Genomic DNA, 27,047 nt, shown 5'->3' on the forward strand with positions numbered 1-27,047 from the left:
TTTAAGAATTGAATTTATAGAGTCAAATGTTGCCAATTTATCTCTGTATGACTTTTCCACCATCACAAATTTTAAAGGCAAAAATAGTACTAACAACTTGGATAGAGAACATAGTTTTCAGCTAAGCACTAGTTTTGTCCTCTACCAAGACCTTTTCTGAAAATCCCTTATCAAGGCAGCTTTCTTGTGAAGAAGAGCCCAAATCCCAGCTGATTTCCCTACCAGTGGCCAAAGTTAGCTCTTACTTGCCCTGAAAACAGTGATAACTGTGTGTGTACATGCATGTGTTGGGAATATAGAATGAATATGTATTGGCTACTGTTGTCTCCAATTTGAATTTAAGTAAATGTTTCATTAAATGTATAGAATGCTGTCTCTAATGTGATCCTCTCTCCTTACTAGATTTTCTTATTAACCCGCTCCTGTGAGACCATCTTATTTCTTACAGATGAATGATGCTATGGGATTTGAATTGCCCTGGGTGTATTTTGTCAGTCTCGTCATCTTTGGGTCATTTTTCGTACTAAATCTTGTACTTGGTGTATTGAGCGGGTAAGCTACACCTCTTTCATCTTGAAAGCAGAGTCCCGAGGACAGTTGCCAAGACCACACAGGCTTTGTTAGATGGGGGCCGCCGGGTGGGTGCCAAGCACTCTGCACGTCCTCCAAGATGCTTTCTTGCCTGCAGAGGCTTCCCGAATCATGATGTTTCCTGGAACCTCACCAGCTTTTATGAAAGAAAGCTATAGAATAGTTATTGACCAGAAATTAATCAGTGTTGTTGCTTGGGATTTAAATAGTTTCCACTGCTTGTCTTTTTTCCATCCTAAAATGAGATAACATTTATAATTGCTTTATTGGTCTGGATCCAAATATATAATGCAGATTAATTGGTACAAAACAGTAGGTAAATGAGCTGGTCCTGGCCAACTTTTTGTCGGCCACAGAATGCAACAACAGAACTTGTCCTTAGTTGAAGGCAAAAAATTGAAAGGTCCTAGGTGGGGTCCTTCCTAGGAGCACTAATCTTCCATCGAAGCCCCCAGTGGTCTGGCACCTGCTCCTGGGGCTCCGCTCTTTAGTAAATAGATAACTGATGACTGATCTCCTTACATTTTACAGGTGAATGATGCGATAGGATGGGAATGGCCATGGGTGTATTTTGTTAGTCTGATAATCCTTGGCTCATTTTTCGTCCTTAACCTGGTTCTTGGTGTCCTTAGTGGGTAAGCAGTTGGATCCATGTTGCACATTCTGCTGCCTCATGTGAGGTGGCACTGTGTGTCCCCCAGCTGCCCCGCAGCTCCTCTGCATGCATGTGGACTCTGGTGTCCCCTCTGTGTTGCTTTTGGATTGAACTGTGATTCTTTCTGCCTGTGTCTGTCTGTGAGAGTCTGTGTTTCTGACGCTTGCCAACCACTATTAATTTAATGAAACGTTCCCCTGAAGCCAGTTATGTTCATTTGCTGATGTGCAGAAGTGGATTACTAGTGAGGAAAAAGAATCCCAGCCCTCGTCTCCCCCAGGAAAGGGCATCTTTTATGGTTTTATTTGCATTGGTACATAACTGGGCCCTTTGAAATAATGTATATTTCCATTACATTATTTCTGATGATAATGTTTCAGATTTCATTGTGAAGGAGGAAGAAGTCTAGATTAGCACATAAATACTGAACAAATTTCAAACTCTTACATCCTTCAGATTGGGATCATTTATTAGTTTGGTTTTCTGCTGCTGTCCTGCTGAGAATTTTCCCTCTAATACATTTTTAATCTTAACTGGTAGAATCTTTCTCTAATGCAGAATAATGATCAGCTTTTGCACATGTATGTCTTTTGGTCTTATCATAGTCCTCATCACTCAGTCTCCATTTTTGGAATTACATTTTGTTCACCACCTCAGCTCTGTGATTCATCCTCTGTAGAGAGGGCTTACTGGCTCAGGAAGGGGACTCCTGGGGTTTTTGGGCTCTGCCCTGCCTGTGGTGGTTGCCCCAGAGTCCCTAGGTCCAGCTGTGCATCCTCACCACCCCACAGATGCCCCAGAAAGGGGAGTGCATGCCCCAGGGAAGGGAGCCAGCACTGTCTCAGCTCTCTCAGAAGCAGCTCCAGCTGGGAGAGCATAACTGTTGGTTGCAGTGTGGGAAGGCCCAGGAGGTGCCCATCTCCCCAGAGCCCCTGTTTGCCCCTGTTACTCACTGAGCACAGACATCCTCAGGAAATACTGTTGGTAGACTTGTTTCCAAGTGAGTTTATAATTTTCTCGTCACTCACTTTATCTTCCTCTTTCGGAGCTTGTCGAGCTTGTATGTCAGAGAAGTGATGTCTTCATATAATGCTGAGTCAGTGAAGAGACCTTTATTGTGTTTTTCACAACACTGCCTTTTCCAGAGCAGACAGCTGAGTCCGTGTTCCATCTCTGCTGCTTTTCTTCTTATTTCCTGTAACCTCCCTGCCTGTTTTCAGGGGAGAAAGATTTTGGAATTCTCCTTGACCGAGTGTGATCAGTTTCACGCATGGACACACGCTGTCATGTGAAGGCTCATCTAGAAATGGCCCCGGAGCTGTGCCCCACAGTGAGAGGAGTGAGGGGGTGAAAGCATACCCCAGTCCTCCACCTCTCCCAAAGCTTCCCTCTACAGAGAAGTGTCTCCTCAAGCCCCATGTTCTTTCACTTAAAACTTTAAAAGTGCCTGCCTCCTAATGAACCTCCTTTGGCCTCAGGTTGGTGTTGGGATTGTAAGGATGGAATTTATCCCTGGGGAAACAGCATCGTGCTTAATTTTGCCTCAGGAACAGCCTGTACAAAGTTAACAGCGATTCTGTTGTGAATTCCTTGGCACCTTGTGTCTCCTAAACCCAACCAAACTGACTGAGGCCATGGAAACCACTAATTTTAACAGTGCTGGTGACATGCCTTATCTCTGAGCTTTGCAGAGCAGGAACCATTGCCCTGGCATGATGTCGCAGCTTAAAAAAGAAAAAAAGGAAGAGATGGGAGGGAGGGGTTCCTCATGAGACTCGTGGGCATTAAATATGCACCCCCATGGAGGGGTCTCCAAATTGGGGTGGGGGGATAAAAAGAGACACACAGCTATATGGAACAGTCAGTTTGCTGAACTATATTTGGGGGGAAATAATTTAATTTACAAGTAATCTAAAACCATTTTTGTATCAAAACAAAACTGGAACCCTTATGAAGGAGAGTACAAATGACATGTGAATTTTTAAAATAAAACCTAAGAGTTCTGGTGATTTCCCCTGTCAGCGCATGTTCCCGTGGGCTGCATATGGACTCTGCTCCGCCTGGAGGGCCGCTTCGGGAGGAAACCCTGAGGGGTATTTTGTGTAAAGTAAGAACCATGTCTGCAAAGCAGAGCCTTTCAGCCGTGTTGACTAATTTGGCCAGTGTTTCCTGAGCTCGGCTGCCTGCCCGGCTCTGGGCCAGAGGACTGGGTGCCGGGATGTCTAAGACACAGACGAAGACCTAGTGCTCAGACATGCATCACCTGGTGAGAGAGACTGTTGTTACACACTGCAGAAAGGCAAAGCTAGGGTGGAGGTGTAGACTGAGGGGCTGTGAGCTGGATCTTTCTTTTTTTTATTTTATTTATTGATTTGAGAGAAAGAGAGATATTGATTTGTTGTTCCATTTATTTATGCATTGGTTGGTTGCTTCTTGTGTGTGCCCTGACTGGAGATGGAACCTGCAACCTTGGCTTATCAAGACAACACTAACCAACTGAGCTACCCAGCCAGGGCTGTGAGCCAGATTTTGAAGGATGATAAGTTATCTACTGGGGAAACTTAGGAGGAACTGGCATGCTCCCACCTACCCTAACAATTACCTGGGTTTCTCTGCCAGGTACTACTCCCCCTGGGCTTTCCCTGAAAGCAACCAGAAATCAAAATGTGTCATATGTATTCATCTTCTTGTTAAAGCAAATTTAAAATATTTGCATTTTAATCTTAGGGTTCTTCACAGTGTTTTTATGGAACACTAGAGGGATAACAAAACCATAAGAATGCAGATGTTAAAAGGAAGAAAGCGTATGTTGCAAAGCCCCTTAGGGGCCATCAGATCAATAGAAACAGAGTCCCAAAAGCACTGAAATAAAAGCCTCCTATTAGAAGTTTAAGACCACACCTTAGTCTTCTGATGAAGAATTGTGAAATGTTAATGCATGTCTTTAAGTCTGTTAACCACTGGGACATACTTGTTTCTGCTCTTTGGCTCCTTCTCTTTATGTGGCTGTGCCATCCTTCTGTGTTCCTGAGCTGATTTTAATCTGCCACTTGATTCATTGTACACTTTTAAAGCATGCTAAGATTGATGTTCTGGGAAAGTCTCTGGTTTTACAACAGACCGCTTTTCTCAAGGTGAGTATGACGTTTAGGAGCACATGCCCTGCGTAGCCAAGCGTGAACACAGAGGAAGACTTTATCTCTGATGATGGTGTTCTGTGGGAAGAGCTGAGAATGTCAGTAACTCATGTTGCAGTTTCACATTAAGTTGTCATTGAAGAGATGGTCCCATTATGACCAGTGATTAGAAACAATGTGTCATTGAAATCTATAATTCAGACAGGTTATGTCTCCTGTCATGCTGGCTTTTTAGAAACTTGATGCTTTTTCACTTTTGAAATTGTTCACTTAACTCCTGTCTCTGTTGAGGTTTTTGTCAGTAAGCAGGTAAAAATAAAAGAACATGTTAGTGTTTCAGTGCTTTGTTTTTTTAGAATCTCTGCCAAGTGCCCGGGGGAAGGGGGCCTCCTGAGCAGCGGGCTCAGTTCTTTATCTGCAGGACCCAGCTGATGCTAGGCACACCTGCATAAGCTAGAGTGGTGCTCAGTGCAGGAGTTCACACCCCGAAGAAGGTACTGGTAGGTGAAAAGGGAAGTACAATACCTGGGTTCTGGTCCAGCCAGCGTCACACACTAGCTCTGGACTTTGGCTAGTTGTCCTGAGACCTAGTCTCCTTATCCCTCGAACAGGGATGATCCCAGCATCTGCCTTCCCCTTAGGGTGGCTGGCTTTAAATCAGCTAGTGGCCGTGACTGGTGTGGCTCAGTGCACAGGGCATTGTCCTGCGAACCAGAAGGTAACCGGTTTGATTCTAAGGTAGGACACATGCTTGGGTTGGGGGCATGTGAGAGGCAGCTGATTGATGTTTCTCTCTCACATTGACGTTTCTGTTCCTCTCTTTCTCCCCCTCTTCCCCTCTCTCAAAAAATAAATAAAATCTTAAAAAGATCACCTAATGAATGTAGAAGTGTCTCAAAAAGTATATAAAGGATTTTACTTATTTAATGTAACTGTATATTAAATCTATGAACCTCCTACCTGGGTAAAGTAAAAATAGCCAAAGGGGTACTTTGGAAAGTATTTAAAGTGTACCATTTTCTGAATTTCCCTGAAAGTAGCCAGAGAAACGTACTTGGTGCACATGTTAATACTGTGTTCTGTGTCCTCCAAGAGGAGGCTGTGGAGGTACTTTGTCAGCTATAAAGGGTTATGCAGCTCTGAATCATTGCATTGATGTTCTATCTGTCAATGCTTGTGGGGGGGGCACAAATTGGGGGTAACAGAATTTCTGTAACACAGTGGTTAAACACACCAGCTTTAGAGTTGGATCACTAAGACTTGAATCTTTGCTCTACCTTATACCATGTGAGACTTGGGGCAGATTACCTCTTTGAATCTCACTTTCCTTGTCTATAAAATGCAACTGATAATACCAGTCATGTAGAGTTGGGTGAGGAATCAATGAAAAAAGTGTAGAGTTCTTGGTCATTGTATTAGGATGACTCAAGTAAGAGTATATAAGATGGGGTTTGATGCAAGGAAAACCTAATCAACTCAGTTCCTTTAAACCAATGAATAGTTATTGACCAAGGTAGGTCTGTTTGCATTAGTGAAAAGTAAAGTTATACTTTTAAATGTTTTATTACATGCACATGTGTATGTATAATGATACAGCCAATGAGTACTAAAGGTTATTACTACCTAAACCACTTCCAGGGCCTACTTAAATAATAGATTAAAATCATTTGTAATTCACCTATGAATCCAAAGCTTTGGTGTTGCCAGCATCTTTTGAAAAATATCTGAAACACTTCCTTTCTTAAGCAGTCCTTGTGTATTGTTGGAAGATAAATGTTCTTGGTAAACCAGATTTTGTGAGGTAAGATTGAATGTAGACCCAGCCCATGCCTACAAATTCAAAATCATTCAGCTCTAAATCAATTTGCATCTTTGTGTCCCAATACATTGCACATCTGCCAGGTCACAGGTTATCTTTTTAAGTCATTAATCCAATTTTATATTACTGGAGGCCTGTTTAGCCATTTTGAAGGGGCAGGGATGAGGTGGGTGAAGCATTGTAGAAGAGCCATTGTCAAACCAGGTGATTGTTCTGACTCTCATTGTTGCATCCCTCTGACACCTGGTCTGGTTGCACCCGATGCCAGAGACTCAGGCCCGGCTGCTCTCCTTGTGCAGCTGCTGGTGTGTGGAGAGTAGAGAGGGAAGGTGGTGGTAGTGGTGAGACTGTCAGCTGTATTGCTTCAGAACTAGATAGAACAGGAACAGGTTTGGGCATTGTAATCTGTACCCTGGTCCATTTAAATTCAAACCATTATGAGCCATGGTAAGTCAGAGACTTCCTCTGATTTCTTCCCCTTGGACATTGGCAAGAAGGCAAAATATATCAGAGTAGATGGTGGTTGTATGGCTTGTGAATGTTTTCTAAGTGGTGACATCCCCTCTGGGAATAGGCACTGTTATAAATTATTTATGACTGGAATTGGATTTTGCTCTCATCCAGTACTTTACCAGCCTCTGCTGATAGAAAAGGCACAGCAGAATTTGTTCCTGTACACACTCCTCTGCCATACTTTCATCTTAAAAGAGTAGCCAAGTTGCTCACAACATTGAAAGGCATACTGTTAGGTAATGGGGTAACGGGGCCATCAGTATGACTTGTTACCACAGTATTACAGAATGAAATCGTACTGAGTTCATGAGGTAATTTTTTATCTTGACCAGCAGACTAAGAAAAACAAAGAAATGGTGGAGGGTTCTTTGTAGATAGTTCTTACAATAAAAAAAATTCTTGTAATTGTGATGATCAGGCTGCCAGAATTCCAGAAAAAGGCCCTAATGATCATTTAGAGCAAAATGCTTCCCAACTTTTAGTTGGAACTGTCTTTGGCTTGTCTAGGCTACTATGTGAAAGATTAGTCCACAATGTTGGATGTCTCTTTTCTTGAACTTGGAAGCAGTGTTGCGAGTGGGGTGGAATGCTAAGGGAGGGACTCATGGTCCTTTAGTAACTTCACAAGGTTTGGCTTTGGTAGAACAAGAAGTTAAGCCCCGATTTGGCTTCAAATGGAAGAATGCTAAATTTCCTTTTTCAAATGAAGAACCAAGCAAAACATGTATATGTACTTTTAAACACTGAACTTTCTTGTTGCAGAGTTAAGAGGCTGTCGGGGGTAGCCGACAGCTGGATCCTGGTGCTGTTGGTACCACGGTACCTGAAGTGCACAGGCTGGTAGCCACACCTGACATTAACAAGTGAGTGGTAACCTCTCTGCCACTGGCTCACAGCTACTGTTTCCATAGAAATGGCTGTCGGGATCAGTGGAAACGAGGTAAGTGAAAGTTTTCGCTGATCCTTGTTTCCATCAAGCTGACGTCTGTTTCCCTGGCAACAGCAGTGGACAGCAGCCAGGCACTAGCAACAGATTCAGTAGAGCTCTCTCACTTGTCAGCTGTGGCTATCATCTGTCCCTGGCGAGTTCTTCTTTAAAATGCATAGCTCAGACCTCTGAGAATCCAGGAGGCACCTCTGGCCACATGTGCCCTCCTGGGCATCCATTTTGCCAGTGGAGAGCCTTGTCCTGAGCAGCTGCTCCAGCAGCAGCCTCCCCTCCACTGCACTCTGGCTGGTGGATGTACGGTTCAGGAGAGGGGGAGAGGTGGTTCAGGGCAATCCATGTTTCAGGGCAGGCTGTTTAGTCTGTTGATCCCAAATCTTAGGAGAAGAGAATTCATTGCATTGCTTTTGTCCACAGACCCAACTCTTCATCATAAAGCCATTAGTACTTTAATGGTTGAAATTAAAGCCATAACTTTCCCATGTTCCCTGTTCGATGGGTGGTATTAGCAGTTGCTATCACTTTTACAATGGAAGGGATATTTATGAGTTTAATAATTTGACTTCTGGTGAGAAACATATTTGATAAATGTCTCTAAGTATCAGCTTTGTGCCAGTCTTTTTTTCCTCCTCCTATGTAATATTCTTTTGCAGGCTGGTAAAATTGCTTACAGAGATGAAATATTGGTATAGCAAGGCAGCTAAGTATACAAAGATCAGTATGTCCATATGTAGGGAACTCTTTTTATTAAAGTTTAGCAGTTGTTCCTTTCTGGAGTTTCATTTTACTATTTCAGCAAGTGTGTGTGCTGAAGGCATAAGTATCTTCCTGTGTGTGAGACAACATTCACAGGCCCCACTGCAAAGGAGAGCCATCACTGCTTGCCTGGTGTGTGCAATGAGGACACATAGGGGAGAGGCACAGAATGAGTTGTTGGGAACTGTCTGATTTTAAACACTTAATGATATTGTGAAAAATGTTTTCTCTGAAACAAAACAGACATCTGGGACTCAGAGGTGTATCTCTGAGGACTGAAGGAAGATGTGGATCTATGAAGTTATGAGAATTTAGATAAGCTGTCTAGAAGAACACTGAAAAATTGTGGATTTCCTGGTGGGACCTTTCTTAATGACCTTGTTGCTCAGTAATGTGGACTAGGACAACTGTGTTTGGTTTGGAGGCAATATTTAGGGTTGATCCTGTATCACCTGGTTGGGTTCACTATAACAGACTAATAAGAAACAGAAAATTTTGTTAGATAACTTTTTTCTTTGTCTTAGACTTCTTAAGAAAAAATGGCTTGTATTAATTCATTTAATGATTTTTTTCAAGTGCCTACCCAGTGGTAGTGTATTTGCCAAGCACTGTACTAGGTTTTAGGGCTGCAGTGGTGAGACATAACAGAGTTCTTATTTTCATGAAGTGTATATCTAATGGGGGGAGACAAAAATTAGAAACTTTTATAAATTCTTGGAAAGGCATGTACATGGTGCTGGGAGAATGTTTAACAGGCACCACTGATGTCTACAGCATGAGGGGAAATATCCTGAAGGAAGAGAGGAATGAATGAATAGCCATCATATCCAGGCTAGGTGGGAGAAGAGGCTGGGGGAGAGAGTTCCAGTCAGAGGAAAAGCACATGCAGAGGCCATACAACAGGAAGGAGCAGAGGACATTGGAGGAACCAAGCAAGGCCAGGGTGGCAGGCAGCTGGGGAGCCAGGAATGGAGAGGAGAGAGCAGAAGACAGCTGATCAGCAGAGGCCAGATCACAAAGGCCCTTCCAGACCATGCCACAGATTTAGGTCATTCGCTAAAGAGCAAGGGAACCCACTGCTGAATTTTAAACAAGAAGGAATATGATTCATATTTGTGTTATATAAAAATATTTGGTGTTCTGATATCTTCAGCTTACCTTTAAATGCTTTAAAAATAAGATGACTTTGCTGATGGATAGAAAGTTGGATAGATAGGTGATAAAGAAAATGTAGAAAATGTTAATTGTGGAATCTAAGTGGTAGGCATTTGGGTGTTCACTAATAGTCCTTTCTACTTTATGAATGTTTGAACATTTTCTCAGTAAAATTTTGGAAAAAGCTACATGTAAAAATCACTCTGGCCAAAGCAGTGTGAATGGACTGGATGAGCACTGAGTCTGGGGGCAGGAAGACCAGTGCACGACTGTTCTAATCCACACTCGGTCACAACATAGTAATGGTGTGAGTGAACTTCTCACCATAAACAACAACTGTAAAACTGGACAAAATATATGAAGCAGTTTTTTTTCCTCAGAAGATGGAAACAGGCAACATAGGATTGGATCCCAAAGGGAAGGGAAACACATGAAGTGTCCCCCACAATTGTCCGGTCTTTCTGCCGAGACACTCTTAGAATTGTGGTGCAGGGAGGCAGGGCCCCGCAGAGACAGCGGTCTGTCTGCTGCAGAGACAAAGAGCAGAGCTTGGGCTGCTGAGATAGCTGGAATTTTCAGGGCACAGTATTGGAGAGAGGCGTTCAGAGAAGGGGCTCCGGAAATCTAAATAGGGACTCTTATTTAAATATTTGATCATGTACTAAGTTGCTAGGTGCCAGGTGAGAACCTCACAATGCTAGTGGACAGAGGAGTTCTGACCAGATGGAGTATACTGACCCTGATGAGTCCATTGGAGATTCATTTGAGGCCTCACAAATGCAAGGCAGGAGGGGTGCAGTTGCTTTAGCCCCAGAGTAAGCATTACTTTAAACCTGCCCTAACGGGTCTTACAAACAAGCTGCAGAAGCATTAGGCCAAGGGGCCAATTAGTCAAATACCTACCAAAACAGAAGTCAGCACCCATTAAAGGAAGACACCAAAATCAAGATATTTTCCAAATGTTTTCCCACATCATTAAAACTGTAGGATGTGAAAGAGAACAGGCAAATACATTCCATAAACAAAGGTGGGGGAGTCAATAAAAACAACTGAGAGATGACAGAAGTGTTTCAATGAGCAAAGACTTAGAAATTGCTACTGTCAGCCTGTTCAAGGAATAGAAGGAAAGGATGACTATAATAAAAGAACATGTGACAGCTCTCAGTAGAGAAATAGAAACAATACAATATCTGAAATAAGTAGCAGGTTGGAAACTCAAGGGAAAAAAAATCAGTGGAGACTTTCTGATCTCTAGGACAATAATAAGCAATCTCGTATGTGTGAAATTGGAGTCCCAGAAGTAGAAGAAAGATGAAAAAGAAAACAATTTTTAAAGAAATAATGAGCCCTCGATGGTGTGGCTCAGTGGATTGAGTGCGGGCTGAGAACCAAAGCATCACAGGCTCGATTCCCAATCAGGGTACATGCCTGGGTTGCAGACCAGGTCCCCAGTGGGGGCCATGTGAGAGGCAACCACACATTGATTCTCTCTCTCTTTCTCCCTCCCTTCCCCTCTCTAAAAATAAGTAAATAAATAAAATCTTAAAAACAAAACAAAACACTACAAAGTACTTTTAAAAAAAAGAAACAATGACTGAAAATATCACAAATTTTATGAAAAGTACAAATTCACAAATCCATGAAGCTTAACAAACCCCAAGCAGTAAAAAAACAAAGAGGAACACACCTAGACACATCAAATTCAACTTACTGAAATTAAAAATACAGCATTTAAGAAGAAACCAGTGGGGAAAAGGCAATTACATACTGGGAGAAAATAATCAGATTATTCAATGACTTACTTTCAGAAACAGTGCAAACTGTAGGACAGGGAACTGGCATCTTTAAAAAGCTGAAAGAAAAAACTAGAATTCTGTATTCAGCAAAAAAAAAAAAAACCTCTTTAAAAAGTAAAATAAGGAAATTTTTAGTCAAAAGCCAAGAGAATTGGTCACCAGCAAATCTACACTACAAGAAATGTTAAAGGAAGTTCTTTGGGCTAAAGAAAATACCAGATACAAACTTAAATATACATTAAGAAATAATGAGTGCCAAAAATAGTAGGCACAAAGGTAAAGATAGAATTGTCCTCATTTCTAAATTTCTTTAAAAGGTAATCATTTAAAGTAAAAATACAGCTGGTTCTTGAATAATGTTTCATTCAATGTCATTTCATTATAACATTGATGAGACGCTGAACTTAACTCTCGTTTATATCAATTAGCCTTTGGTAAAATTGATTTTGTTATATATCATTTTACTGTAGTTCCAAGAACCTATTGATGATGTCAAGTGAGGATTTCCTATAATAACATAGTATTATGGGAACTATAACATGTAAAAGTAAATTACATGACAATAGCACAAAAGACAGAGGGGAGCCAAGTGGAACTTTGCTATTGTAAAGTTCTTACATTATATGTGAAATAATATAATGTGAATTAGTGGCAGACTTAATAAATTAAAGATGCATATGATAATCTCTAGAGCAATGGTTAAAAAATAAAATAAAGTGGTATCTTAAATGACAAAATAAGATGTAAAGTGGAATTCTAAATAGTAATGGTTTTCAGTTATCTGCAGGAAAGTAATGCAGAACATATGGGATAAACAAAATATCAATATCAAAATGGTAGACCTAAACCCAACCACATCAATAATTGCATTAAATGAAATGGACACAACATTTTAATTAAGAAGTGTAAGTTTTCAGACTTAATAAAACTGTAAATACAAAAACATAGATTAAAAATGAAAGGATGGGGTAAATATAGTAACACCAAATATATAAAATAAACTTCAGTACAAAGAGTGTTTCCAAAGATAGAGATATCTCAGAGATAGACGTTTCATAATCATAAAAGGGTCAATTCATCAAGAAAACACAGTGATTATGCATGTAGTTTTACCTAGTAAGTTTTAAAATACATGAAAGAAAAGCTGATAAAATTAAGTAAAGAGATCAATAAATTCACAAACATAAAAATTTTTATAATCCTTTTTCAATAATTGATGGGGCAAGATTGAAAAACTCTAAGTACAGATAATACCTGAACGCGATAAACTAAACTGATCTAATTGATAGTTAGCACCACATCCAATACTGCAGAATACATGTCCTGTTTAAGAGTACATGGAACATTCTCCAGAGTAGACCACATCAGGGCTGTTAAAAAAAAAGGCTCACTAAATCCCAAAGGATTAACATCTTACAGAGTATGTTTTTTCTAAAATTGGAAATCAACAATAAGCTGTCTAGAAAGTTCTAGATCTCTAAATAATTTACATTTTAAAGGAAAATATTACAATAAAAGTAGAAAATATTTAACATTTTTTATTGTTGAAGCACAGTTGTCTCCACTCCCCCCACCACTCCCCTACCCCAGCCATCCCCACTTCTCACCCTTTTAAACTGAATGATAATGAAAATACTTCTCAGAATTTGCATATCCATCTAAAGCAGCACTTAGAGGGAAAGTTATAGCTTTAAATGCACACATTAATAAAGAAGGAAGGTTTAAATTTAGTGATCTACATTCCCATCTAAGAATCTAGAAAAAGAAAAGCAAATTAAATGTAAAGAAAATAGGAAAAAAATGAAGAAGTCAGTAAGATAGAAAGTGCAAATAATAGGTAATGTAAACAAAGGCAACAGTGGATTCTGCAAAGCTTAATGAAATTGTTTAATCTCTAGCAAGACTAATCAAAGGATAAAGAGCAAATTATAAATTACTGGTATTAGAATTGAAAGAGTATCAATATTGATGTTATAGACATCAAAATAATAAGAGAATAGGGTTAACAATTTTGTGACAATAAATTCAATAACTTGGAAGAAATGGGCAAATTCCTTGAAAAAACATAGCACATCAGAACTTAAAGACTGAAGAGCCTGTGCTTTTTTTTTTTTTTTAAAGATTTTATTTGTTTATTTTAGAGGCAGGGAAGGGAAGGAGAAAGAGAGGGAGAGAAACATCAATGTGTGGTTGCCTCTCATGCATTTCCTACTGGGGACCTGGCCCACAACCCAGGCATGTGCCCTGCCTGGGAATTCAAACCAGTGACCCTTTGGTTTGCAGGCCAGCACTCAATCTACTGAGCCATACCAGTCAAGGCTGTCCCCATGAATCTTAATAGTCATTTTATAGAAACTGACAAGAAGATTCTAATATTTATATATAATTTCAAAGGACCTATAATAACTAAAACAATCTTGACAAAGAGCAAAGTTGGAGGACTTACACTACCTGATTTCAAAACTTGCCATAAAACTACAGTACATACAATGTTGTTTTGGCATAAAGATAGAACAAATGAATAAGTGGAACAGAAAATCTAGAAGTACATGTATATGGTCAATAGCTTTTGGACCAAAAAAACCCCCAAAAACCCTTGAACCTTAGGTCACACTAGACATAAATACTAACTTGAAATGTATCCTAGATCTAATTATAAGTATTTTCTAAAAATATCCCTGCCCTTCAGTAATAAGAAATTGAAAGGAAGCCACACAATGGAAGAAGATATTCACTATACACATATCTGACAAAAGTTTGGTATCTTGAATATACAAAGAACTCTTAACAAATTAGATAAACAGCCAAATTAGATAAAACAGCCACATTTTAATTGAACAGAAACTTCACAAAAGATTATAATCGAATAGCCAATGTACATGTAAAGATATTCAGTATCATTAGTCATCTGCTAAGTGCAAGTTAAAACTGCAGTAATATTCTACATATATAGAATATGTACAAACTCTACCTGTAGTAGATTAGCTAAAATAAAAAAGACTGGCAGTATCAAGTGTTGGCAAGAGTATAGAGTAACTGATAAACTCATATGTTGTTCATAGAAACATAAAATGGTGCAACCACTTTGGAAAAAGTTTGTCAATTTCTTGAAAGTTCAATGTATACTTACCATATGGCTCAGCAGTTCCATTCCTAGTGATTTCCCCAAGAGAAATGAAAACCTGTGTCCACAGAATGACTTGTGTGCAAATATTCACAGAGCTTTGTTCATAGTAGCTCCAAATTGGAAAAACCCAAATGTCTGTCAATGGATAAATGGATAAGCAAATTGTGGTGTGTTCAGACGTTGAAATCCTATTCAGCAATAAAAAGGAATAAAGTAGGAATACAAGGAAGCTCAAAAACATTTTGCTGAGGGAAAGAAGCCAGGTATGAAAAAGAACATATGGCAAAGTTTTGAAAGAGGCAGTTAATCTAGAATACAGAAGTCACGTCATTGATTTTTTTAGGGTGAGGGGAAGAAGAGTAGTTTGGGAAAGGGAATGAGAGAGCCTTCTGAGAGGTGTTATAAATATTCTGTATCTTGACCATGTGGTGTTTACATGGTGTCAACATTAGCCAAACTGTAAACCTAAATTTTGTACATGAATATTCATGACCTGTGGCTCAGTAAAATTGATTTTTTAAATACCATTAAAATAGAATTAAAAGAGACTCCTGCTTCTGGTCGTGGTAGGAAAACAGATATCAGATTTACCCTCCCACCTGAAACAACAATAAAACCAAAACCATACAGCATGTGTAAAACAGTGGATTTCAAGACACTGGATGTCACACAATGCAGGACAGTGATCCCCAAGAAGCAGGAGGTGAACTAAACCAGCTCCATGGCTGTCACAGCTACTGGCTTAAGGAGTTTGGGGCCCTGCCACAGAAAAGGGGACCCAGGCAGTGTCCTCTTTCTGAGGTGAGAAGATGAAGCTAAGAGTCTGTGGAAACCAAGGTGGCTGAAGTGTGCAGGGCAGAGTATTGGACAGAAGAAAACTCTACAGATAAGCAGAAGGTCCCCCTTAAGAACTCAGCAGAGTACTTGTCTGCACACATATGTGGAAAAATTATTTATACCTGGGAAAAGCACATTCAAATGGATTAGAAAGGATGGTGTTCAGTGCTCATACGGGACCAGGAATATTGCTTGTTCTCACCAGCCAGCCTGGAAAATCTTGTAATTCACACAGCATTGGGCAGAGTAAGGATCAGAAAGGATTTGCCTTAGTTGTGAGGAATTATCTGTCCCAGACTGAGCAGTGCCCCAGATTGACCTAGCAAATCATTAAAGCAAGACTTGCAAGGATCAAATAGTGTGATCCAAGTTACCTAACTGCATCCCAGAACAAAGCACTAGATTATTTGTAGGAATACAGAAATATCTAGCACCCAACAAGATAAAATTTACAATGCTGTCATTCAATCCAGGGTTACTACAGCTGCAAAGAAGCAGAAAAACATGATCCATAATGAGACAATTTAATCAATCAATTGAAACCAATCTAGAACTCCCACAGATGTTCAAGTTAGCAGAAAAGGACATAAAAAGAATCTTTATAACTGTATTACATATGTTCAAAATGTTTGACAGAGATAGGGAAGATAAAACCAAAAAAAAAATTCTCAGAATAAATCTAATGAAAGATGTATAAGGCCTTTTCTATATAAAACTTAGTTGAAAAATATTTAAGGCCTCAAAGAAGTTGAAGGATGTATGTTGTTCATGGGTTGGAAAACTCTATTAAGAAAAGGAAGGAGGAAAACAGGGCAGGTACAAGTTCAGTCTGGTAGTGGGAAGCTGGGAGCGTTCCTGCCAGATTCCTAGTTTTCCTGAGGTAGGAGACAAGGTTAACTGCTGAGGGTGAGTGGGTAAGTGGCAGAGTCATATGTCTGAAGAACATGGGGGAGGCTCAGAATAGTCCTTATGGGGAGTTAGGGAATGAGTGGACCAGAGAACCAAGGTAGACGATAGGTAACATTGAGGTTCTATTTGAAGCTGGTGATAATGAATCTATATTGATGTTATTCTGCCCCATTGTACAACTTTCTGGAGCTGTGCTTGACTGCGCTTACCCAGGTATGGAGAAAAGGAGCATTTGAGCTCATTTAGAGAGAGTTTTGCTATCTGTGTACAGTAAAAAGAAGGAAAAGTGTTTAGGTTCTCGGCAAGAACCACTGAACAAATCACTAATGGATCATGAAATTGCAGATACATTGAAAGGGAAGAAGAGGCAGAGAAGATTGAGAGAAAACACAGGGGTCAATGGACTGGACATTCCAAAGAGCTTAAAGATATTTATAGTCAGCTGGAATGAAAGGAGGTAGTAGCCAGCAGAAAGTTTGAATTTATGATTTGGGGAGTAAAATTTGGGATCCAGCAGTGGGATTGGGTGGCTGAAGTAGCATGAAGGAGAAGGTCATTGGAGATTAACATGTCAGGGACTTGAAAAGCCAGGGGTTGGCTTCTGGAGTCTGCCAGAATGACAGTAGAACTGGGGATGGAAAGAAAGGCTGGGAGCCAGGAGCCTAAGTCTTCAGTTCAGGAGAAGACAAAACAGATGAAGGGGAGAAGGTCACGTAGTCCAAGCCACTACCCTCAAAGGAATGGGTTTTCTTTAGAGCAAGGTGAGGAGGTGAGGGGGTTTTGATCTAGATAGATGTGAAGAGGAACAGAAAAACAAGGAGGCTATCAACTACTCCTGGAGTTTGAAGTACTTTGAGGGAAGCAAAGCAGGAAGCTTGAGGGTGACCCAGGTTTCCATCAAAGCGAGGAGAATGGGGGTCCCTTTGAAGACGTTGAGGGTACAGGAGCAGCAATTCCAGAGGGCACAAGGAAGGGCTGATGAGTGAGGGGAGGCCGAGTCAGTGACAAAGAGGTTCACAGGAAGGTGGGGATGATGGTGCACTGGGTGATGGGGGATTGGCCATTGGTCATGTGCCTTGCATTATGGGCAGGCATTTGCTGAAGTCATCAGCGGAGGGAGCGGAGGCTTGGTGGTGGGAGGTCTTCTGGTGAGGGAGGGGCCTCAGCTAGCATAGACCCTGGCTCTGTTGGTCTGGGGTGATGTTGTCCAGCCCCTGTGGTCCGGGCTTACCCAGCTGGAAGTGTGTGTCAGAGGCTTCAGTCTGTACAGAGACTCTACTGAGACAGCATGGATAGTCCAGCTGGGGGTGTGGCAGTGCTATGGTTGGCATCTCTGAGTGCTACCTGGGTGTGCATTGGATTCTTTGGCCAAGGGTGTTACTAGTTGCTGTGGTTATTGATTTCCACATGTTGTAGTGGGAAGAGTTGAAGTTGAGAGGTCAGTATTCTGGCTCTCTTCCTGGTTCCATGCTTCCTAGAATCATGACTTTCATAAATGTACAATAATTCTCTTCTCTGGGTCAAGTTTTTCTCAGCCCTCAAGGTGGATAGCCCATTTGCTGTGTAATTTTTCTCACAGAGCTGTCCTCAGAATGTAGGAGGGAAGTGGATGGGAAGGGACTTTGTGAACTGAAGGGACCTTTCTGAATGTGTGATGTGCTTAACGTTGGCCAGCTTGCAGTCTCCTACAAAGAGGTTCCTGTGAATGTGAAAAGCCTTTTTATTTGCAGTCTGAATACTCACCAACTCTTCTCTTCAGGGCCCCACCTCCCTCCAGGACCTGGAGTGGCACTTGAAGCACTAACCTAATTTCTCTAAGTCTGATTGTCATAAGAGTTTGGTTTGGATTTAAGGATAAGAGATCATTCCCTTGAAATTCTGCTTTAAAATAAATCTTGGTTTAAGTTATCTGCTGGCACCTTTGGAGCCTCCCAGCATTTGGGGCTTTTCAACTTCTGAGTCAGAAAGACTTTTGCTGTATCTGAAGGATTCTAATTCAATGGGCCATGACCCACCACCTCCCAGAGGCGTCATATTCCCGCCCTTTGTAGCTCTCAGGAGAGTACTCTTTAATACTGTGTACCCAGTAGCAGTGTGTCCAAGGAGTGGAGTGGAGAGTTGGCAGGGCAAAGAGGGCTCTCCTGAGGAAGGCGGACTCAGGTCAAGCATTGAGGATGGGCATTTGTAAGGATGGAAAGAAAGGAGGGCACATTCCAGATCCTGGCAAGTGGTGAGGAAAGCAGGTGTCTTGCATGCATCAGGAACCAGTGAGTTGGCCAGTGAGGCTGCCAGGGTACACTGTGGTGGCCGGTGAGCTGTGAGATGGAGCATGGATGCCCAGTGAGGGAGCCAGGATTCCTTAATGTATGGAAGCTGCTGAGGTGTTTGCAAACAAGGTGGTGATGAAAGCTGGGCCCAGAAGGTGAGGCTGGTGCCTTGCAGTGTAGAATGGGGTGAGGAGAGCTCTGGGGCAGGGGCTGTGGCTGTGAGGTGGGTGTGAGGTGATGGGCTGGGGTGCAGGGGTGGACATGGAAATGAAGGAGTTGATGGCAGAAGATAGTCAGATGAGGCGTGATCTGTGGATTTGATTGTCAACTCTGGGATATGGATTGTATGAGAGGATTTTTTAATTGCTTATAATTTTTAATATAGCAGCCAAGATAGGCCAGACACAGGATGAGTCCTTTATACAGTTTATTTTATTCACCCTTTTCTACTGCTTTGATAAATGGCTTTGCCTCAGTTTTACGGATGAGGAAGCAAAGCTCAGAGAGGCTTATCTTTTTCTCAAAATCACACAGCTAGTAAGTAAGGAATTCCTAGTAAAGTAGGGATTAAATCTAGATCTGCTTGTCTCCAGAGCCCAAGCTGCTTGTTTCATCAGCTGGAATTTCTTTCTGTGCCTGGTGAGGGGGAACCCCCTGTGGGATCCCATCTACCAGACTGGGAATATGCTGATACATCCTGAGCTGTTCTGTTCTTTATGCTTTGGCAGTTTTCTTTCTTTTCCCAGAATTAATTACCCAAAGCAAAGTGGAATCATGGAATAGAAGCTTCAAGAAATTGGTCTCTTTTTCCTCTTAAAACCGCATGTGAACAAGTCCCACTCTAGCTCAAGGGGTCCTTTTGGACCCCGTTCCTGGAGGTGGATCTCTCTGCATCCCTGAGTCTCCCCTATAGTAGGATGCTTGTTCCCTTGCCCTCAACTAAACCTGATAAATCAGTGAGGGTACTTCCCACCCACCCTTCAAGGAGGACTTCCCTTCCAGTCCTTCAAGGAGGAACTCCTGCTGGGAGAGAGGGGCTCCATCTCCTCTCAAGGTCTGTCATGAGGTGGTTTGCCTTTGACCTGACCAGTGGGTGGGCTCAGTTCCAGCTCTTTCCCTGGGCCAATGTTGCTCCTCTGTAGTCAAATCCTGCTGGCAGGCATTGCATGGGCAGGTTCAGCTGTTTAACTAACCAGGCCCTTCATGGAGCAGAATGTTGCTGCACCATGCCCTGGGGTTGCTGGTACCTTCCAATAGGTTTAACTTGAATGGTTCTGCCACCCTCCCTAGTCAGACTTCATTTTCCTTATTTTTCTTTAGAAACTGGAATCTGATAAAAGTCTAGTGAATCGTGTTTCTCAGGTGACTTCTTAAATAGCAGTATTTGAAGCCTGTCATGAAAAAAAGTGTGATGTTGGTTTGCCTCATTTGACTGAGTGATGGGTTATTCTTACAAAGTGATGTCAGGTAAGAGAGCCCATGTTTTTGAAGAATAGCTGTGGTTTTTAAAAAACAAAATGAAACAAGAAGTCTGTAACTTTTAGCATGCAACCTGCACGGATTCTTATCACTGGGAAAAAATTTTCAGATAGAAGCATTGGAAAGCCTTGGTAGCCATGGAAACCCAGTCTTCAAAATGGAGCTCCTCCTCTGTCCTCAGACAAGGAGATATGATGAAAGGAAAGGTGTCTTTCAGTCTAAGAAGCCTGAGATTGTTTATTTCCACTCATGACTTTTTTAGACTTGTATAGGACCCTGACTGTCTTCATTTTTGTTTTGTAATGACAATGATGGGTATAGTTTTAGGTGATAGAAAGCTACATGGGCATTTGTGATCCAATACATCCAACACAGAGCCCACAGCCCCTGCCTTTGACATGATCATAAGCCTGTGATGCTATTTATTCAATTTACTCAGCCTGTTCTTATTGAGCAACTTCTAATGGCCAGGGTTTGTGATAAGGAACCAATATACAAAGATAAAACAGGCACAGCCCCTCCTTCTCAGAGTTTACAGTCTAGTGTGTAAGAAAGAATAGTAAAAAAAAACAATAAATTCTACACAAGTGAGACTCTTATCTAGGAGACTCTAAGGACATCAGAGAGATATCCTTATGGCTGACCCAGCCAAGTGGGTGGTATCTGGAGGAGCAGTTGAGGTTTAGGGAACAGCACACACAGTGGCCTGGAGCTAAAAGAGAGCTCTATACCTTGGGGAGAATGAGCAAACTTAGGATGGCCAGGGTACAGAGTGCAGGGAGCAAGTGGTCTGAAAGGACCAGGGAAGATCAAAGAAGACCAGACACATGGTGCATTTGGTCACCCTGTCCCTATTCCTGTTCTCTAGCACAGGGTAAGCACCACATGTCTCCAGCCTGCTCATCTGCCATTCATAGCGGATAATTCAACATAGTCATTAAAATCTAGGAAACACCTATTTTGAAAATGGTTCATCTTCCCAAAAGATGGAAATTGTTTCATATTTAAAGCATCTTCACGGACTTGTATGTCAATAAAAGCAGCTGAGGATGAGCATAAAAATGGGAGGATTGCTTTGAGAAAATCTCAATACACCCAAACCTTTGGCAAAAGAAAAATTAGGAGGCACCAAATCTTTGTGTAAGTATGCACCATGGGGTGTATTTCTGTAATGAATTCCCAAAGAAAAGCCATAATATGGTTTGGTGATTAGAAATATGATTGTTAAATATGTTTCTCAACATACTTACTGTGTAATCAGGGTCCTTTATTTTCTGTTGTCCCTTTGCCAGCCAGCGAGTCCCCTGCGTTCCTGTGGCCAGTGCCTAACTTGCCATTGGAGAATACTGTCACAGGCTAGCTTTCTCCTCCCTGGAACTTCTCTGCAGAGGAGTGGATCTTACTGGTGGAGTGCTGATTGCCAAGGCCCACTCTCCCTGTTCTGGGCTGTTTGTCTCACACAGAGAGAGCAAGAACATACTCTGGCTAACCTTGGCTTTTTGTGGTTGATTGAGGGAAAACTGGAACAAAGCCAATGATTTTGATGAACTTGGATCTGAACCAGTGCTACTAATTTAAATTATTTTTATTATGAGACAGCACACATCATTGATTTTTTTAAAAAAATACTTAGTATGTTGAACAGAAACTAAACTTAACATGCTTTCCAAAAAATTAGATTTAAATATAAAAACATTTTTTGAACCAAACTACTTTTTCATTCTGTTTTATTTCCTTTTTGTCTGTGTAGAGGACATAATTTAGGTCTTAGGAAGAGTGACCTCTACTGATAAAAATAAGTGTGTTACTCTTCAATTTCCCCTACTTTTTGCCTTTTTATAAATGCTGCTTTTTTGTTGTTATGTTTTGGGGGTGAATTTCTGAGTTCTGTTTTACTAGAAGTCTCAGTGCTAGTGAGCCTTGCCCACTGTAGGTTTTCATGCTTTTTTGTATGTGTGTTTTGTCTTTGCACAAATTTCAAGGCATTTAATTTGTCTAAATTTTATTTGTGTGGGTCTGGTTAAAACAAATAGCATTATAACTCAAGGGGAAAAAAACCCTACCTCTAAATCAACATGATTTTCAATGGCCCATTTATTTTGTGGGGCATTTGAGAAACAACAAATTTCAGAGCAAACTGTGTGCCATCCTGCATTCGTGGTGGCCTCTCGTTTGACCTGCACTGCCTGCCGTTTGAATGCAGTGGCTTCAGGCTAAGGGCTCTCTCTCCTGCAGTGTGGACGGAGCCGGGGCTCCCCCAGCGCAGGATGTCAGGGCCTGTAAATCCTGGGCAGTGTCAGGGATGGGGGACTTCTCTGCAGTGTGTGGGGCATGTGCCCAGCCCCTAGGGGTGGATCAGGCTCCCAGGAGGAAGGCTGGCTGGCTCCAGGCACACGGAGTTTTTCCTGGAGTGGTGTTCTCTAAGCCTGAGTTGGGGCTCTGGAAGGAAACAGAATGTGGGGATATGTAGTACATTCTGTCCTGCCCCTCTCTTGCTGATTCTGACCAGTAGACATTCACTCTATGCATCTCCTGAGCCAGGACACAGAGGAATTGGGTGTCCTGTGGAAGGAGCATTCAGTTAGGAGACCCAGTGTGCTGTGTACAGAGCACATGTGTGGGGCTGGTACTGTACCTTGTCAAACCTCAGTTTTGGCCTTTGTGAGATGGGAGTGAAAATCATCATCCTGTTTATCCCACATTGAGGGGCCAGTGGAACAGTAACTATAAAGACATTTTGAAGACTCCAGATAAAATCCCTAAGAAGTTTATTTCTGTTATTATCTGTGAGAAGAGTCATGGCCTGGATGGGCTCTACTGCAGGAAACCAAGTCAGTACCCTAGGAGCACAAGCCCAGATCCTCTTGAGGCTGCCACAGGGTGATGGGTGGGACCTAGTGCTGGTGCAGTCACAGGTGAAGGCCTGCTTAAGATGGTGGTGGGCTCAGGTGGGTGCATCTCAGAGCCTGCTGCTGGTTCTCTTCTATTAATCTCTCCCATCTAAAGGGCCTGGATGGGTCTCATGGTATGGCTGCACCATGCATGCTCCACAGTCAGAACCCCTCCTGGCCTTTTCTTGAGAACTCTCTCAGCCCTTTGGCTTCCTGGTGTTGATGCCAGTGAGTCTCAGAGAGGGTACCAGGCTGCTTCCCAGGGAGAGGAGCCAAAAATGAAGAAGGGTCCAGTTCTCAACAATCAGGGGTCCTGCTGTTCCTTTGAACCATAGAGGATGCCAGAGAGACTCAAGTTATAGCAACAGTTGAACAGAGCACAGGGCGGTGTGTTGCTAAGTGCTGGCCCGAGTGGGACGTGGGTGTAGGGCAGGCCTGGGGAGGCAGACAACAGGTCTTTACAACATCCTGTGCTCTGGTTTCCCTGTGGAAGCATTAGTACTTTTTCATCAAACGTCCCTGTCTGCACTGCTCCAGGGGAACTGCTACTTCCCAAGGCCACCCATTTCATCTTTTGTGGACTTAGACTATTCGAAATTTCTTCCTTCTATTGTATTGAAACGAATCTTAAACTCCCACCTCCTCCCTGGGCACCAGGGGGTCTGCTTCCTCTCTTCCATGACAGCCTTCTAGAGATGAAAACCAGGAACGGAGCTCTGCAGTGGTGCCTCTTCTCCATCTAATCTTCTGTTTGCTCCTGCTCTGCTCCCTGACCACCTGCCTTTCTTTACTGAACATGGAGGCAAGGAATGTTGACGTGGAGGGTTGGCAGATTGGGGGGCGGGGTGCATCACACAGCCCTGTGGGAAGGTCCATGTTACCTGGGATGATGACACAGGGTGCGCCAGATTACAGGCACCGGCACAAAAGGGGTGGAGGTCAAAGTGACTGGAGAGAGGGGATAGCTGGGAGTCAGCAGTGGCAGGCCTCATGGGTGCTTTTCCAAATTACAGTGTAAGAAAGATAGGAATTTGCCCTGGCTGGTGTGGCTCAGTGGATTGAGCACTGGCTTTCGAACCAGAGGATCGAGGGTTTGATTCCCAGGTGGGGCACATGCCTGGGTTTCAAGCCAGGTCGGGCCCCCAACAAGGGGTGTGCGAAAAGCAACCACACGTTGATGTTTCTGTCTCTCTCTTTCTCCTTTCCTTCCCCTCTCTCTAAAAATAAATAAATAAAATATTAAAAAATAAAGAAAGATAGGAATTTTATCAGATTCATGTTACTTTCAACTTGCGTTTTTAATGAGGTTGAATCTACCCGATCTCACCCATTGATGACTGCCTGCCTGCGGGTCTCTGCACCAGCACTTTCTCCTTATTTTGATCTCGTCTTCACACATAACTCTTGTAAAACAAAGCTCATAAGGATTCTCTCTACCAAACTTCCCTTGGTTCCTCATTTCCTACAGGGAAGCAACTCTAGTATCTTAGTTTGGGATTTAAGGCCCTTCCTGGACTGACTATAAGCTGTTTTTGAAACATTCCTTTTTATTTTGTTGACAGTTTCCTTTGTTGTGCAAAAACTTTTTAGTTTGCTGAAGTTCCATTTGTTTATTTTTTCTTTCTTTTATTTCCCTTGCCTGGGGAGGTATATTCAATAAAAAATTTCTCTGGGCAATGTCCAAGATTTTGCCACCTATGTTTTCTTCTAGGATTTTTATGGGCTTGGGTCTAACATTTAAGTCTTTGATCCATTTTGAATATATTCTTGTGTGTGGTGGAGAACATATTTGCTGATACATCTGATAAGGAGTTAATATCCAAAATTTATAAAGTACTCACAAAATTCAACACCAAAAACCCAAACAACCCAATTAAAAAATGAGCAAAGGATCTGAACAGATACTCCCCCAAAGAGGACATACAGATGGCCAACAGACATATGAAAAGATGCTCAATATCACTAATCATCAGAGAAATGCAAAAAACCCACAATGAGATACCATCTCATACCTGTCAGAATGGTTATCATCAAATAAGTCAACAAACAGCAAGTGCTGGCAAGGATGTGGAGAAAGGGGAACTCTTGTGCTGTTGGTGGGAATGCAGACTGTAGCCAAAATACAAAGTGTACATTTATAAGAAGGGGAAATAAAGCTGGAATAGCCTTTGGAAGACAGCTGGAAGCCACTGTGGAAAGCAGTATGGAAATACATAAAAAAATTAAAAATGGATCTGCCTTTGACCCAGCAACCCCACTGCTGGGAATATATCTGAAGGGAACCCAAAACACTAATCAAAAGATCATATGCACCCCTATGTTCATTACAGCATTATGTACAATTGCCAAAATATGGAAGCAGCCCAAGTGTCCATCAGTAGATGAGTGGATAAAACAACTATGGGACATTTGCAAAATGGAATTCTACTCAGCCATAAAAAAAGAAGAGAATTTTACCCTTTGCAACAGTATGGATGGACCTGGAGAATATTGTGCTAAGTGAAATAAGGCAGTCAGAGAAAGACAAATACCATATGATTTCACTCATATGTGGAATCTAACAAACATACTGAACTAACAAGCAGAACAGAGACAGACTCATAGATGGAGAACAGAGGAGAGCTAGTGGGAGGCCAGGTTAGGGGGTAGAGGAACTGAGCAAAGAAGAAAAAGGACTCATGGACGTGGACAACAGGATGGTGATTGCTGCGGAGTGAGAGGGGGTAAAAAGGGACTAAATAGTAATGGAAAAAATATAGTAAAGATTATATATTTTTTTAAAAATAAAGAAACTTATCCTTTCATTCACTGCCCTCTTCTTCTGCCTCCTGTGTGCTCATGCTGAGGTCCTTAGGAGGGTTCACTCAGGAGCTAGATGGGCTTGTGTGACCAACCTCCCAGAACCTCAGTTTCCTCAATGCCTGTACAGTGAGGGTGATAGCAGCTCTCCCCTCACAGTGGACATGCTCTCACAAGGCTGGGAGTAGGACATCGGGCTGGGCTCTGCTATAGATGCCACATTGTAGAGGCCCACTGGGATAGGGTATGCACACATACATACCCGAGTCTTGGTGTTCAATGATCACAGTGCACTGGTGATTCACAGCAGGGCAGAACTCTTCACATGGGGTAGTCACAGAAAGCTAGGCCTTGGAAGGTGAGTGCAAATTCAAAGACGGGAGAAGGCTGCTCAGGTGGATGGAGTTCTATGGACCAAGACTCAGGGTTGAGAAATTGAGAAGAATGTAGCCAAAATTTATAAGAAGGGGAAATAAAGCTGGAATAGCCAGTGGGAAAAGGCTGGAAGGTCCTAGGTGCCAGCCTGAGGCATTTGACCTTGATCCTTAAGGACATCAGTGAGGAGCCATGGAGCATTCTGCACAGGACAATGGCGGGATGAAGTCAGGTCTGCAGTGGAAACCAGAAGCCAAGAGAGGAGCAAAGCCAAAAGTCAAACTATAAAAACTCCTACATGATCCCCTCTACTCCATTTGTCCCCTTCCCTTATTTCTGCTTTATTCTTCAGATGCATCCTGCAGTAACATATGCATGTTACCTTATTGCCTCTTTTTGCACCTGCTAAGGTAGCATGCTGCACACTTTTTTGTCCATCTCCTCCTTATATCTTTCTTCATTTGATTGGATGCACCATAAACAGAATTCTGATCTGGAACAAGTTAGCTTCTAGCACATGTGAGTTGTCAGATTTCTAGTCACTTGTAAAAGTCTGATGGTTTCTACCAGTAGCTTTGTTAAACCAACTTTTGTAATAGTGATGGTTATTTTATCCCTTAGTAACAGGCTTCTAAAATGATGAATTCTTGCACAAAAGAGAAAACTGTTTCTTTTCATTATCCACTGAGGTTCATACAAAATTCCGTGGAATTGGGTGAGATTTTCTGGAATGAAAAGTATGTTGTGATAGGAATGAAGTATTTCCGACTGAGTGATTGAGGTATGGGACTGGTCGGGCACCTGTTGGCTCATCCACGGCCCTCTGAGCCCTAGGATGTGTGTCCTTTTGTGCTTCTAATTCTGCTGTGATCATATGGCTTAGCAGCCATTCAGAGCAGTGTGCAATTTTTTCCCCTTTGGCATTTGAGAAATCTCCTCCAATTGCCTCTTTTTTTTATGCCCAGATTCCACAACTAAATATTATACACTTGAAC

The 27,047-nt window shown here is 42.0% G+C and overlaps 1 protein-coding gene across 6 annotated transcripts in view; it reads left to right on the plus strand.

Moving 5' to 3' along the window:
* CACNA1D (calcium voltage-gated channel subunit alpha1 D) overlaps window positions 1-27,047 on the plus strand; it is a 325,060-nt gene that overhangs the window by 190,900 nt on the left and 107,113 nt on the right. For 4 of the 6 annotated variants that reach the window (XM_045832502.1, XM_045832505.1, XM_045832506.1 and 1 more), the window contains exon 8: window positions 449-552. In XM_045832502.1, coding sequence (XP_045688458.1) covers window positions 449-552 — 104 coding nt within the window. Of the gene's footprint in view, window positions 1-448; window positions 553-1,122; window positions 1,227-27,047 lie in introns of all 6 variants that reach the window. The other 2 variants (XM_045832503.1, XM_045832504.1) reach the window with 1 other exon arrangement.

This window comes from Phyllostomus hastatus, unplaced genomic scaffold (assembly GCF_019186645.2).
Source record: "Phyllostomus hastatus isolate PE091 unplaced genomic scaffold, TTU_PhHast_1.1 phas_contig_16, whole genome shotgun sequence".
Classification (NCBI taxonomy): domain Eukaryota; kingdom Metazoa; phylum Chordata; class Mammalia; order Chiroptera; family Phyllostomidae; genus Phyllostomus; species Phyllostomus hastatus.